Source organism: Carcharhinus amblyrhynchos, unplaced genomic scaffold, assembly GCF_965287045.1.
Source record: "Carcharhinus amblyrhynchos unplaced genomic scaffold, sCarAmb.v2.hapA chromosome_1443, whole genome shotgun sequence".
Lineage (NCBI taxonomy): Eukaryota > Metazoa > Chordata > Chondrichthyes > Carcharhiniformes > Carcharhinidae > Carcharhinus > Carcharhinus amblyrhynchos.
In genome coordinates, this window is record NW_027651183.1 from 3,685 (window position 1) to 19,551 (window position 15,867).

Here is a 15,867-nt window from a genome sequence, read left to right on the forward strand (position 1 = left end):
CCGCTGTCACCATGCACTCCCTCACCCACCCACCCGCCCACTCACCTGCTCACCCACCACCCCCCCCACCCACCCTGCTCACCCACCACCCCCCCACCCACCCTGCTCACCCACCACCCCCCCCCACTACCCCCTCATCCCCCCCCCACCCACCCTGCTCACCCACCACCCCCCCCCTACCCACCCTGCTCACCCACCACCCCCCCCACCCACCCTGCTCACCCACCACCCCCCCCCTACCCACCCACCACCCCCCCCCCTACCCACCCTGCTCACCCACCACCCCCCCCCACTACCCCCTCATCCCCCCCCCCACCCACCCTGCTCACCCACCACCCCCCCCCACCCACCCTGCTCACCCACCACCCCCCCCACCCACCCTGCTCACCCACCACCCCCCCCCACCCACCCTGCTCACCCACCACCCCCCCCCTACCCACCCACCACCCCCCCCTACCCACCCTGCTCACCCACCACCACCCCCCCCCTCACTACCCCCTCATCCCCCCCCCCAACAATCCCAAGCTCACCCTCACTCCCCTGCACATGCCCCACTCACCCATTCCCTCGTTCCACCACAAACCCGCACCCCACCCCCCACCCATCCCCTAATTACCCATCTCCCACACCCCCAAGTCACCTATTACCCCCCAACCCAACCCCGCTCACCCCAGGCACCCACCCTGACACCCACCACAGGCCCACACAAATACTCACCCTCACCCTCGAGCCCTCACCCTCCCCCCCTCCCTGGGCCCAGCCTCCGTCCATCTTTGACCTACTTGTAGAATCTCTTGTTGGTTTTGCGCTCCGCGGGGAATCCCAGCATTCCACAGATGACCCGGCTGTTCCGGTGGTTCCAGCCGTTATCACAGATCTGTTCCCAGTGGCCTTTGTACCTCACCTCCACAAAGCCCTCCGTCACGGGCAGGCGGCGCCTGGCGTTGACCACAGCCGGGCTGAGGCGCACCTCCTCGATCTGCTCGCTCTGAACCTGCTGTTAAACCAGAACCGAGAGCACGTTTAATCCCCAGCCGCAAACCAGGGAATCCGGCAGTGCAGGTAGAGGCCATTCGGCCCACTGTGTCTGCACTGCCCTTCTGAATGGACAATTCACCTAATTCCATTCCACCACCCTCTCCCCCCCCCCCCCCCCCAGAATCCTGCACATCCTCCACCCGGAATCCTGCACATTCCCCACCCCAGAATCGTGCATATCCCCCCACTGAAATCCTGCACATCGCCCCCCCCCGTGGAATCCTGCACACCCGCTCCCCCCCCCCCGGAATCCTGCACACACACCCCCCCCCCCCGGAATCCTGCAACCCCCCCCCCCCCCCCGGAATCCTGCACATCACCCCCCCCCGCCCCCCCAGAATCCTGCACGTCCCCCACCCCCCCCCCCCGGAATCCTGCACATCACCCCCCCCCTCCAGAATCCTGCACATCACCCGCCCCCCCCCGGAATCCTGCACATCCCCCCTGGAATCTTGCACATCCACCCCCCACCCCCCCCCGGAGTCCTGCACATTCCCACCCAGAATCCTGCACATCTCCCCCTGGAAACCTGCACATTCCTTCCTTTCGGATAACAATCTAATTCCCTGTGAAAGCCTCAGTTGGAGTTGTTCCCACTACGTTCTCAGACACTTGCTGCAGGAAAATGCTTTTCCTCGTGGCATCCTTGCTTCTTCTGCAAATCGATTCCAACCTGTGCCCTCTCCTTCCCGATCCTCCCCCCAGTGGGATCACAGTCTGGTTTTGAATACTTCAATCAAATCTCCACTTCACCTTCTCTTCACTAAAGAAAACTTCTCCAATTTGGTAACTGAAATTCCTCGTCCCTGGATCTGTTCTCCTCTCTGCATCCTCGCCAATTCCTTCACAACCTTCCGATATTCACGCTGTGGTCTAACTTGTGTCCTGTATAAGTTCAGCAGAACATCCTTGTTCCAATGCACTATTCCTCTGTTAATAAACTCTAGGATATTATTTTAAGCTTTACTAACTGCCCTCTCCACCTGTCCTGCCACTGTCAATGACCTTCGCACATATACACCCAGGACCCTCTGCTTGTGCGTCCCCTACTCGTGTAACCCCTGTTCCTGCGCCCCCTTTAGAATCATCCCCTTCTTGTCTCTCAATGTGCTTTCTACCAAAATAAATCACTTCATATTTCTCCAGTTGAAGAATGGCGACTCTGTCCGAGACTGCAAGCAACTACAATGAATGAAACCCAATCCATCACACAATCCAGCCTCCCATCCATTGACTCTGTCTATACTTCCCGCTGCCTCAGCAAAACAGCCAGCGTAATTAAGGACTCCACACACCCCGGACATTCTCTCTTCCACTGGGATAAAGATACAAAAGTCTGAGGTCACGTACCGACCAACTCAAGAACAGCTTCTTCCCTGCTGCCGTCAGACTTTTGAATGGACCTGCCTCGCATGAAGTTGATCTTTCTCCACACCCTAGCTATGACTGTAACACTACATTCTGCACTCTCTCCTTTCCTTCTCTATGAACGGTATGCTTTGTCTAATTACCAGGCCAGAAACAATACTTTTCACCGTAATACATGTGATGATAATAAATCAAAGCAAAATATGTTATCCATTCACCTTCTATGCTGAGAATTCCAGGGACCATATCCACTTTCCCTCACTCCCGCATTACAGCAGGATATTTCCTGAGGGAACCAGCCTTCAAAATTCTCCAATCGAGCAGGACACAGCGGAGAACTCCCCGGCACGGTTTTGAAAATACTGACCACGGGGTTTTATACGTCCACTAACACAGATGGACAGGCCTCAAACTGACATCTCCCCGCTTAGAAAGGACAGCAGGACTAGAGGGCACAGCCTCAAGATAAAGGGGGGGGGTGGTTTAGAACGGAGTTGAGGAGGAACTTCTTCACTCAAAGGGTGGTGAATCTCTGGAATTCTCTGCCCGTTGAAGTGGTGGAGGCTACCTCGCTAAATATTTTTAAGTCACGGGAAGATAGGTTTCTGATAGACAAGGGAATTAAGGGGAGAAGGCGGGAAAGTGGAACTGATCCACTTCAGATCAGCCATGATCTTATTGAATGGCGGGGCAGACTCGAAGGGCTAGATGGCCTACTCCTGCTCCTACTTCTTATGTTCTCACCTCAACTGAAAGGTCAAACAGTGCAGGGCTCCCTCAGCATCGTACTGGGAGTGAGTGACGGAGTGGGATTTGAACCTACGATTTTGTAATTCTAAAAGGCAGTCTTGGCCAGCGGCCAGTGTGAGAGAGGGGAGGGTTGAATCTCCTTCCCGTCTGCTGGCCTGGGTAACTGGAGTGTAGTTTCCCGGGAAGCGAGGAAAAGGAGCCAAACGGTGACTGCAGGCTGCAGGAATTTCACTTTCCATGAATTAATTTGTGTGTGGGAGCAATATCATCCGCATTCCTGCGCTCCTGAATCCACTGAAGTGATTCCATATGGGCACCCGGAAAAGAGAATCCCAAATTAAAAACCCAGTCCTGCCCGCAATAACTGTTGGTCAGCCCTGCCTGAGAGAGCGGGGCCCTGTCTCACAGCAAGCTTTCTCCCGTCTCTACAATTTACACATTGTCTCAGTGACCTCAGCTCAACCCACCACAGCAAAGGCCCGAGACAAACAACTTCCACGCAACAAAAACACCCTGCATTGATATAGCGTCCCTATTGTGTTTGAAACCTCTGGAGGAGCTACATCAACACAGGGAAGAGATGTTGAAAACTCGGTTAGGGATTACACAGCTTTTACTGCACAGAGAGAGAGAGACCATCTGTCCTTTCAGAGTGCGGAGGAGATTTACGAGGATGATTCCAGAGTTGAGAGGGTTGGCTTATGAGGAGAGACTGAGTAGACTGGGGCTATACTCATTGGAATTCAGAAGAATGAGGGGAGATCTTATAGAAACATATAAGATTATGAAGGGAATAGATAAGATAGAAGCAGGGAAGTTGTTTCCACTGGCGGGTGAAACTAGAACTAGGGGGCATAGCCTCAAAATAAGGGGGAGCAGATTTAGGACTGAGTTGAGGAGGAACTTCTTCACACAAAGGGTTGTGAAACTGTGGAATTCCCTGCCCAGTGAAACAGTTGAGGCTCCCTCATTGAATGTTTTTAAGGCAAGGATAGATACATTTTTGAACAGTAAAGGAATTAAGGGGGTAAAAATGGAACTGAGTCCACAAAAAGATCAGCCACGATCTTATTGAATGGCAGAGCAGGCTCGAGGGGTCAGATGGCCGACTCCTGCTCCTAGTTCTTATGTTCTTATAAATACCCGTGTTTAAGCTCAATAAAAGCCTCCTCCATCTCACCCTATCAACATATACTTCTGGCCCTTCTCCCTCGTGCATCTTCCCCTTGGATGCATCCAAACTAATTGCCTCAACTGAGAAGCTGAGTTACAGAGAGAGATTGAATAGGTTAGGACTTTATTCCCAGGAGCGTAGGAGAATGAGGGGAGATTTGATAGAGGTGGATAAGATTTTGATGGATTATAGAGAGAGTGAATGCAAGCAGGCTTTTTCCACTGAGGCTAGGGGAGAAAAAAAAACCAGAGGGTATGGGTTAAGGGTGAAAGGAGAAAAGTTTAAAGGGAATATTAGGGGGGATTCTTCACGCAGAGAGTGGTGGGAGTGTGGAATGAGCTGCCTGATAAAGTGGTAAATGCGGGTTCACTTTTAACATTTAAGAAAAACTTGGACGGGTTCATGGATGAGAGGTGTGTGGAGGGATATGGTCCAAGTACAGTCAGTGGGACTAGTCAAAAAAATGGTTCAGCACAGACAAGAAGGGCCAAAAGGTCTGTTTCTGAGCTGTAAATTTCTATGGTTCTCTATGGTAACGACTCCCTGTGGGAGAGTTCCATATTCTCCCCACTTCCTGCATAAAGAAGTTTCTCCAGAGTTAAAGTTTATTTATTAGTGTCACAAGTAAGCTGACATTAACACTGCAATGAAGTTACTGTGAAAATCCCCAGTCACCACACTCCGGCACCTGTTCAGGTACACTGAGGGAGAATTTGGCATGGCCAATGCACCGAACCAGCAGGTCTTTCAGACTGTGGGAGGAAACTGGAGCACCCGGAGGAAACCCATGCAGACATGGGGAGAATGTGCAGCCTCTGCACAGTCAGGCCGGGAATCGAACCCTTGAAGGAGAAAGGAAAGGTGGAATTATTGCTGGAATGTTATCAGGGCCCATTGCCTTTGCTGTATCCAGTGTCTCAGCCACATGGAGTGAATCAAACTGGCTAAAGACTTAGATCGGAGATGCAGGGGACCACAAGAGGGGGGGGTGCGATGGATCATCCACTCGGCACTCTGGCTGAAGATTGCTGCAAATATTTCAGCCTGATCTTTTGCACTGATGTGCCGAGCTCCATCATTGAGGACGGGGATATTTGTGGAGCCTCAAAGAACAAAGAACAATACAGCACAGGAAACAGGCCCTTCGGCCCTCCAAGCCTGCCCTGCTCATTGGTCCAATTAGACCATTCATTTGTATCCCTCTATTCCCAGTCTGTTCATGTGGCTATCCAGATAAGTCTTAAACAATCCCAGTGTGTCCGCCTCCACCACCCTGCTTGGCAGTGCATTCCAGGCCCCCACCACCCTCTGTGTAAAATATGTCCCTCTGATATCTGAGTTAAACTCCTCTCCCCTCACCTTGAACCTGTGACCTCTCATGTTTGTCACCTCCGACCTGGGGAAAATCTTCCCACTGTTTACCCTATCCATACCCCTCATAATTTTAGACACCTCTATTAGGTCTCCCCTCATTCTCCGTCTTTCCAGGGAGAACAACCCCAGTTTACCCAATCTTTCCTCATCGCTAAGACCCTCCATACCAGGCATCATCCTGGTAAACCTTCTCTGTACTCTCTCCAAAGCCTCCACGTCCTTCTGGTAGTGCGGCGACCAACTGTGGCCTAACCAACATCAGACGTCAATGTTTACACTCTATACCCCATCCTATAAAGGCAAGCATGCCATATGCCTTCTTCACCACCTTCTCCACCTGTGCTGCCACCTTCAAAGTTCTCTGGACTTGCACACCCAAGTCCCTCTGTGTGCCTGTACTTTTGATGGTTCTGCCATCTATTGTATAGCTCTCCCCTACATTAGTCCTACCAAAATGCATCACTTCGCATTTATCTGGATTAGATTCCATCTGCCATTTCTCTGCCCAATTTTCCAGCCTATCTATATCCTGCTGTATTCTTCAACAATGTTCATCGCTATCCGCAAGTCCAGCCATCTTCGTGTCATCCGCAAACTTACTGATCACACCAGTTACATTTTCTTCCAAATCATTTATATGTATATCACAAATAGCAGAGGTCCCAGTACAGGGCCCTGCGGAACACCACTGGTCACAGACCTCCAGCTGGAAAAAGACCCTTCCACTGCTACCTCTGTCTTCTGTGGCCAAGCCAGTTCTCTACCCATCTAGCCACCTCTCCTTTTATCCCATGAGATTTAACCTTTTGCACCAACCTGCCATGAGAGACTTTGTCAAACGCTTTACTAAAATCCATATAGATGACATCCACGGCCCTTCCCTCATCAACCGTTTTTGTCACCTCCTCAAAAATCTCCACCAAATTTGTGAGCCATGACCTCCCTCTTACAAAACCATGCTATCAATCACGAATGAGATTATTCTGTTCTAAATGTGCATACATCCTATCTCTAAGAATCCTCTCCAACAATTTCCCTATCACAGACGTCAAGCTCACGGCCTATAATTACCTGAGTTATCCTTGCTACCGTTCTTAAATAATGGTACCACATTCACTGTCCTCCAATCCTCAGGGACCTCACCTGTGTCCAATGAAGAGACAAAGATTTCCGTCAGAGGCCCAGCAATTTCATCTCCCTGAGCAGTCTAGGATAGATGCCATCAGGCCGTGGGGATTTGTCAGTTTTAATGTTCCCTAAAAAACCTAACACTTCCTCCCTTGTAATGGAGATTTTCTCTAACGAGTCAACACTTCCCTCTGAGACACTCCCAGTCAACACGTCCCTCTCCTTTGTGAACACTGATGCAAAGTATTCATTCAGGATCTCCCCTCCACCTCCAGTGAGTTGTTTCATTGATCGATTCACAGTAAGTTAGGAAGAGTTAAAACTTCCCGCGACTGTCACAACCTCGGAAACTCATTGCAGTAGAGTCAACAAAGCAACCAATTTGCACACAGCAAGATCCCACAAACAGCACATCTATTCTTTGTGATTTTGACTCTTATTCATTATGGGATGTGGGCATTACTGGATAGGGCAGTATTTATTGTCCAGCCCTAATTGCCCTAGAACTGAATGTTTGGCTAGGCCATTTCAGAGGGCAGTTGAGAGCCAACCCCCTTGCTGTGGCTCCGGAGTCACGTGTAGGCCAGACCGGGGTAAGGACGGCAGATTTCCTTCCCTAAAGGCCATTAGTGAACCTGATGGGGTTTTATGACAATCGACAATGGTTTCATCATGAGACTTTCAACTCAAAATTCACCATCTACTGTGGTGGGACTCGAACCTGGGTCGAATTAACTGAGATAAAAGCAAATTTCTGCAGATACTGGAATCTGAAACAAAGACAGAAAATGCAGGAAAATCTCAGTGGGTCTGGCAGTATCCGTGGAGAGAGAATAGAGTCAATCGGAGTTGAGGAGGAACTTCTTCACTCAAAGGGTGGTGAATCTCTGGAATTCTCTGCCCGTTGAAGTGGTGGAGGCTACCTCACTAAATATATTTAAGTCACGGGTAGATAGGTTTCTGATAGACAGGGGAATTAAGGGTTATGGGGAGAAAGCGGGAAAGTGGAACTGATCCACTTCAGATCAGCCATGATCTTATTGAATGGCGGGGCAGGCTCGAAGGGCTAGATGGCCTACTCCTGCTCCTATTTTTTATGTTCAGTCTTTAGAGTCTGGATGACTTCTGTCAAAGCTCTGAGAAAGCTGTGTCAGGCCTGCTGGGATTTTCCAGCATTTCCTGTTGCTCCTGGATGAATAGTTTGGGGATAATATCACATTCCCAAGGGAGGGATAAATATCAAGTGGGACACAAGGAGAACTTCACTGTTCCTCAAGCAGATTCCTGGGGATTTTTACTGTCCACCTGACAGAGTGCAAACGCAAAGGAACACCCACAACAATATAACATTACCCCAATAACACAATCAACCTTCATTAGATACTCGACACTCTGGAGTGTGACACACACCTCCCACTCACAGGGAACTGTTACTAACTGAACCACAGCACACAACTAACTCTGTCCCAAACTGACTCAATCCCAAACACTCTGTCCCAAACTGACTCAATCCCAAACACTCCATCCCGGGCTGGCTCCATCCCGGGCTGGCTCCATCCCGGGCTGGCTCCATCCCGGGCTGGCTCCATCCCGGGCTGGCTCCATCCCGGGCTGGCTCCATCCCGGGCTGGCTCCATCCCGGGCTGGCTCCATCCCGGGCTGGCTCCATCCCGGGCTGGCTCCATCCCGGGCTGGCTCCATCCCGGGCTGGCTCCATCCCGGGCTGGCTCCATCCCGGGCTGGCTCCATCCCGGGCTGGCTCCATCCCGGGCTGGCTCCATCCCGGGCTGGCTCCATCCCGGGCTGGCTCCATCCCGGGCTGGCTCCATCCCGGGCTGACTCCATCCCGGGCTGACTCCATCCCGGGCTGACTCCATCCCGGGCTGACTCCATCCCGGGCTGACTCCATCCCGGGCTGACTCCATCCCGGGCTGACTCCATCCCGGGCTGACTCCATCCCGGGCTGACTCCATCCCGGGCTGGCTCCATCCCGGGCTGGCTCCATCCCGGGCTGGCTCCATCCAGAGCTGACTCCATCCCGGGCTGGCTCCATCCCGGGCTGGCTCCATCCCGGGCTGGCTCCATCCAGAGCTGACTCCATCCCGGGCTGACTCCATCCCGGGCTGACTCCATCCCGGGCTGACTCCATCCCGGGCTGACTCCATCCCGGGCTGACTCCATCCCGGGCTGACTCCATCCCGGGCTGACTCCATCCCGGGCTGACTCCATCCAGAGCTGACTCCATCCAGAGCTGACTCCATCCAGAGCTGACTCCATCCAGAGCTGACTCCATCCAGAGCTAACTCCATCCAGAGCTAACTCCATCCCGGGCTAACTCCTTAATATAAAAAAGGATAGTAAGAGTTTTTATAAATATATAAAAAGGAAGAGGCTGGCTTGGGTGAACGTTGGACCCTTAGAGGATGAGAGGGGGGACTTAGTGGTAGGGGATGGGGAAAATGGCTGAGGTCTTGAATAACTTTTTTGTTTCTGTCTTCACGGAGGAGGACGTGAATAATTTGCCAGGTGTTAGAGATGGAAAGATGGTAGGACTGGAGGGTCTCGATGACATTATTGTTACTAGAGAGGCAGTGCTCGACAGACTGGAGGGACTGATTGTGGACAAGTCCCCAGGACCGGATGGAATGCATCCGAGGGTTCTGAAAGAAATGGCGGAGGTGATAATGGATGCCTTGACGATTATTTTCCAAACGTCGCTGGATTCCGGGGAAGTGCCGGAAGATTGGAAAACGGCTAATGTTACGCCGTTGTTTAAGAAGGGTGGCAGGCAAAAGGCGGGGAATTATAGGCCGGTTAGTTTAACGTCTGTTGTAGGTAAAATGTTAGAATCCGTGATCAAGGAGAAAATAGTGAGGCTTCTTGAGGAGAATTGTTTGATAGAGCAGACGCAGCACGGTTTCGTTAAGGGGAAGTCGTGTCTGACAAATTTACTGGAGTTCTATGAGGATGTGTCGAGGGCGGTGGATAGAGGAGAGCCGGTGGATGTCGTCTTTCTTGATTTTCAGAAGGTGTTTGACAAGGTGCCGCACAAGAGGTTATTACAGAAGGTCAGGGGACATGGAGTTGGGGGTAGGGTGTTAGCGTGGATAGAGGATTGGCTGTCAAATAGGAGGCAGAGAGTGGGGGTCAATGGGTGCTATTCGGATTGGCGGATGGTGACTAGTGGGGTGCCCCAGGGGTCGGTGCTGGGGCCTCAGCTATTTACCATTTATATAGATGATCTGGAGGAGGGAACTGAGTGTATGGTGTCGAAATTTGCTGATGACACCAAGATTGGCAGAATGGCAAATTGTGCGGAGGGTGTGGAGAGTCTGCAGAAGGATCTAGATAGGCTGGGCGAATGGGCCAGGAAATGGCAAATGGAATTTAATGTTGGTAAGTGTGAGGTGGTCCACTTTGGTAGGAATAATGGTAGGAAGGACTATTACTTACGTGGCGAAAAACTGCAGCAGGCGACGGTGCAGAGGGACCTCGGGGTCCTTGTGCATGAGTCGCAAAAACCCAGCTTGCAGGTGCAGCAGGTGGTCAGGAAGGCGAATGGGATGCTGGCCTTCATAGCGAGGGGGATTGAATATAAAAGTAGGGAGGTCTTGCTGCAGCTGTATAGGGCATTGGTGAGGCTGCAGCTGGAGTACTGTGTGCAGTTTTGGGCGCCGCACCTGCGCAAAGATATTTTGGCCTTGGAGGGAGTGCAGAGGAGGTTTACTAGGCTGATACCGGAGTTGAGGGGGTTGAGCTACGAGGAGAGGCTGACTAAACTAGGCTTGTACTCGTTGGAGTTTAGAAGAATGAGGGGAGATCTCATTGAGACGTATAAGATGATGAATGGGATGGATTGGATAGAGGTGGAGAGACTCTTCCCACTCAGAAAGGACAGTAGGACTAGAGGGCACAGCCTCAAGATAAAGGGGGGTCGGTTTAGAGCGGAGTTGAGGAGGAACTTCTTCACTCAAAGGGTGGTGAATCTCTGGAATTCTCTGCCCGTTGAAGTGGTGGAGGCTGCCTCGCTAAATATTTTTAAGACGCGGGTTGATGGGTTTTTGATAAGAGAGGGGATTAAGGGTTATGGGGAGAGGGCGGGAAAGTGGAACTGAGCAGCGACAGATCAGCCATGATCTTATTGAATGGCGGGGCAGGCTCGAAGGGCTAGATGGCCTACTCCTGCTCCTATTTCTTATGTTCTTATCCCGGGCTAACTGCATCCCGAGCTAACTGCATCCTGAGCTAACTGCATCCCAAATGAATTCCTTCCCGAATGAACTGCTTCCCAGTCCCTGATGCTTGGTATCCCAGCCAGTGTCCCATCCAGAGTTTCCAGTGTCCCAGCCGGAGTTTCCAGAATCCCAGCTGGAGTTTCCAATTTCCCAGCCGGATTTTCCGATGTCCCACTTTGTTTCATTACCGAAATGACATTTGAATCCACAAATCCGGGAATCCTCTCATCCTTGCAGATAACTCCGGCATCTTCCTCGTGGGTGCAGTCAGTTTGGCCCCAGCCCAGGGATTTGCACTGGGAAACATCCTTCTCTGTTCCCTGACAGTCCAGGTTATCCAGCCACACCCTGCCTGGAGAAGCAATGGGAGAGGTGATTAGAGTTCTCTCCAGCTCGCCTGCCCTTTAACAAGCTCTCAGAGTTTGGTGCAAAGCGGTTTCACCAGCCTGGGGAAGACAGACAGAAGCGTTCCTCGCAGCCGGCCAACCAGTAACTGGACACAAATTTAAGAAGCACAGCAAGAGGCCACACGGTCAGTGAGGGGAGACCTCAGTCTGAGTCAGACACTCGCTGGAATTTTACTGCCCAAAGCTCATAAGATCCCAGCCGGCGCTAACGGAGAGTGCGTCGGAGATGGTAAGATTCCGGCCACTGTGTGAATATTCCCAGGCTCAGAGTGGGAACTGGGTGGAGAGAGGGGGCCGGAGACAGGGGCTGCAAAGAGTGTGATTTAGAATAGGGTGCTGGGAGTTGGGTAATTAGGGCAAAGAGAAGATTTCTGCCTCTTGTTTGTTAATTTTCTGTCTTCAGGAAGCGAAGCGAGTTATTTAGTAAATATCTGGTAAGTAATTACAGTTCAGTCTATTAGAATCATAGAATTTACAGCACGGAGACAGGCCTTCAGACCATCCTGGTCTATGCTGGCCAAAAACCCCATCTAAACTCACGCCGTTTGCCTGCATTTGGCCCATATCCCTCTAAACCTTTCCTGTCCATGTATCTGTCTGAATGCCTTTTCAGAGGGACCTCGGGGTCCTTGTGCATGAGTCGCAAAAACCCAGCCTGCAGGTACAGCAGGTGGTCAGGAAGGCGAATGGGATGCTGGCCTTCATAGCGAGGGGGATTGAATATAAAAGTAGGGAGGTCTTGCTGCAGCTGTATAGGGCATTGGTGAGGCCGCAGCTGGAGTACTGTGTGCAGTTTTGGGCGCCGTACTTACGCAAGGATATTTTGGCCTTGGAGGGAGTGCAGAGGAGGTTTACTAGGCTGATACCGGAGTTGAGGGGGTTGAGCTATGAGGAGAGGCTGAATAAACTAGGCTTGTACTCGTTAGAGTTTAGAAGAATGAGGGGAGATCTCATTGAGACGTATAAGATGATGAATGGGATGGATAGGATAGAGGTGGAGAGACTCTTCCCGCTCAGAAAGGACAGTAGGACTAGGGGGCACAGCCTCAAGATAAAGGGGGGGCGGTTTAGAACGGAGTTGAGGAGGAACTTCTTCGCTCAAAGGGTGGTGAATCCCTGGAATTCTCTGCCTGTTGAAGTGGTGGAGGCTGCCTCGCTAAATATTTTTAAGACGCGGGTTGATGGGTTTTTGATAAGAGAGGGGATTAAGGGTTATGGGGAGAGGGCGGGAAAGTGGAACTGAGCCACGACAGATCAGCCATGATCTTATTGAATGGCGGGGCAGGCTCGAAGGGCTAGATGGCCTACTCCTGCTCCTATTTCTTATGTTCTTATGTTCAATGTCGCTGCCTCAACACTTCCTCCGGCAGCCCACTCCACACGCGTACCACCCTCTGTGTAAAAAAAGTTTCTCCTCAGGTTCCCATTAATTCTTTCCCCTCTTAAACCTATCCCCTCTAGTTCCCTATTCCCCAACCCTGGGGAAAAGACTGAGTGCATTCATCCTATCCATGCCTCTGATGATCTTATATACACCTCTATAAGAGCACCCCTCAGTCTCCGACGCTCCAAAGGGAAAAGTCCTCGCCTCTCCCTGTAACTCAGTCCCTGAGTCCTGGCGATATCCTTGTAAATCTATGGGCCACACGGTAGCACAGTGGTGAGCACTGCTGCTTCACAGCTCCAGGTCACCTGCGGTACAAATTACAGGGAGGGGGTGACAGAGGGTGACCGTATCGCTGGACTGGTCTCACCTGTCCCTTTGCCGTACTTGGCACTGTGTGTCCACCCTACGGCCGTGGTGAAGCCCATCATTCTGCACAGGACCACCGCGTTGTCCAGCTTGAAGTCATCGTCACAGACGGTTCCCCACTCTCCCTCGTACAGCACCTCCACTCGGCCCTCGTTGTGCTTGCGGGGGTAGCCCGATAGCCGCACCGTCACCTTCTCCCGCTGCGGGGGGGCCGGGGTGGTCCGCTGCCCACAGGCCAGTAGCACCCACGCCCCCAGGAACACCAGTGTGGCACCGAGGTCCCACATCCTCCAGCCTGTCAACAGGAGGGCAAGGCGGAGGCGAGGGGGGGTGGGGCGGGGGGGGGAGGGAGGGAGGGACGGAGGCAAGAGGAGTGGAGAGGGTGGTGGGAGGGAGGAGGGAGGGGAGGTGGAGAGGGACAGGAGGTGTGAGGGGACAGGGGAATAGTGGGATGTGGAAGAGGAAGGGGTAAGGCAGGAGAGGGAGGGAGGTGGGGAGTGAGGGGGAGGTGGGGAGTGAGGGGGAGGTGGGGAGTGAGGGGGAGGTGGGGAGTGAGGGGGAGGTGGGGAGTGAGGGGGAGGTGGGGAGTGAGGGGGAGGTGGGGAGTGAGGGGGAGGTGGGGAGTGAGGGGGAGGTGGGGAGTGAGGGGGAGGTGGGGAGTGAGGGGGAGGTGGGGAGTGAGGGGGAGGTGGGGAGTGAGGGGGAGGTGGGGAGTGAGGGGGAGGTGGGGAGTGAGGGGGAGGTGGGGAGTGAGGGGGAGGTGGGGAGTGAGGGGGAGGTGGGGAGTGAGGGGGAGGTGGGGAGTGAGGGGGAGGTGGGGAGTGAGGGGGAGGTGGGGAGTGAGGGGGAGGTGGGGAGTGAGGGGGAGGTGGGGAGTGAGGGGGAGGTGGGGAGTGAGGGGGAGGTGGGGAGTGAGGGGGAGGTGGGGAGTGAGGGGGAGGTGGGGAGTGAGGGGGAGGTGGGGAGTGAGGGGGAGGGGGAGGTGGGGTGAGGGGGAGGGGGAGGTGGGGGTGAGGGGGAGGGGGAGGTGGGGGTGAGGGGGAGGGGGAGGTGGGGGTGAGGGGGAGGGGGAGGTGGGGGTGAGGGGAGGGGGAGGTGGGGGTGAGGGGAGGGGGAGGTGGGGGTGAGGGGAGGGGGAGGTGGGGGTGAGGGGAGGGGGAGGTGGGGGTGAGGGGAGGGGGAGGTGGGGGTGAGGGGAGGGGGAGGTGGGGGTGAGGGGAGGGGGAGGTGGGGGTGAGGGGAGGGGGAGGTGGGGGTGAGGGGAGGGGGAGGTGGGGGTGAGGGGAGGGGGAGGTGGGGGTGAGGGGAGGGGGAGGTGGGGGTGAGGGGAGGGGGAGGTGGGGGTGAGGGGAGGGGGAGGTGGGGGTGAGGGGAGGGGGAGGTGGGGGTGAGGGGAGGGGATGTGGGGGTGAGGGGAGGGGGATGTGGGGGTGAGGGGAGGGGGAGGTGGGGGTGAGGGGAGGGGGAGGTGGGGGTGAGGGGAGGGGGAGGTGGGGGTGAGGGGGGGGAGGTGGGGGTGAGGGGAGGGGGATGTGGGGGTGAGGGGAGGGGGATGTGGGGGTGAGGGGAGGGGAGGTGGGGGTGAGGGGAGGGGGAGGTGGGGGCGAGGGGAGGGGGAGATGGGGGCGAGGGGAGGGGGGAGTGAGAGCAGGGTGGGTGAGGGAATAATGGGAGATGTGGAAGATGAGAGTAAACGGAGATGGGAGGGACATGGGTAATGAGGGGAGAGATAGGGAGGTAGGGAAGAGAGGAGAGGAGAAATAGGAATGAGGGACGGGGTTGAGTTGGGGAGGATGGAGGGAGTGAGGGGATAAGAGGTGAGGCAAGGAAGGAAGAGAGGTGAGTGGGAAGAGAGAAAGGAAATGCTTGTTAAAATGAATGCAGTTCAAATACACACGGGACAGAGAGTTTGCATTGCTATAGCACCTTCCACCACCTCAGAACATCCTATCGCACTTCACAACCAATGAAGTACTTCCTGTTTCTTCACCCTGGGGACATGGGTGTCACTGGCTGGCCAGCCCTTACTGTCCATCCCGAATTCTCCTTGAGAAGGTGGTAGTGAGCTCCCTTCCGGAGCTGCGGCAGTTCCCGAGGTGTAACCAAGCAGGAAACACAGCAACCAATTTACACACAGCAAGATCCCAGACAACCAGCTTTTGTTTAGTGATGTGAGTTGAGTCCCAGGAGAAGAGGGGGAGCTCTCCTGTATCCCTTCCGGTGAAAGAGCATGGATTAACGGAAACAGGAAAACACTGCGGATACTGGAATTCCAAGGGGAAAAACAGAGAGAGCGGGAAAAACTCAGCAGATCTGGCTGCATCAACAGGGAGAGAAACGGAGATAACGTTTCGAGTCTGAATTATCCTTATTCAGAACTAAAGAGAGAGAAAGAGAGGGCAGTGCAGTAGCACAGTGGTTAGCACTGCTGCCTCACAGCATCAGCTTGGGGCTCTGTCTGATTTTGATTTGATTTTTTATTGTCACATGTATTAACGTACAGTGAAAAGTACAGACAAAACATACCGTTTATTGAGAAGGAAAGGAGGGAGTGCAGAATGTAGTGTTACAGTCATAGCTAATGCTTAACTTAATGCGAGGTTGGTCCATCCAAGAGTCTGACAGCAGCAGCTGTTCTTG

At 53.5% G+C, this 15,867-nt stretch overlaps 1 protein-coding gene across 1 annotated transcript; it reads right to left on the reverse strand.

Annotated features, from left to right (window-relative positions):
- Positions 1-778: 778 nt before the first annotated feature.
- LOC145340802 (lysyl oxidase homolog 3B-like) lies at positions 779-13,519 on the reverse strand. Its single transcript, XM_080185264.1, has 3 exons — positions 13,229-13,519; positions 11,256-11,419; positions 779-997 (listed from the first exon to the last, which is right to left on the reverse strand). The coding sequence occupies exons 1-3, from the start codon at positions 13,512-13,514 to the stop codon at positions 779-781; spliced, it is 669 nt and encodes a 222-aa protein (XP_080041390.1). The 5' UTR covers positions 13,515-13,519.
- Between the last annotated feature and the right edge of the window lie 2,348 nt (positions 13,520-15,867).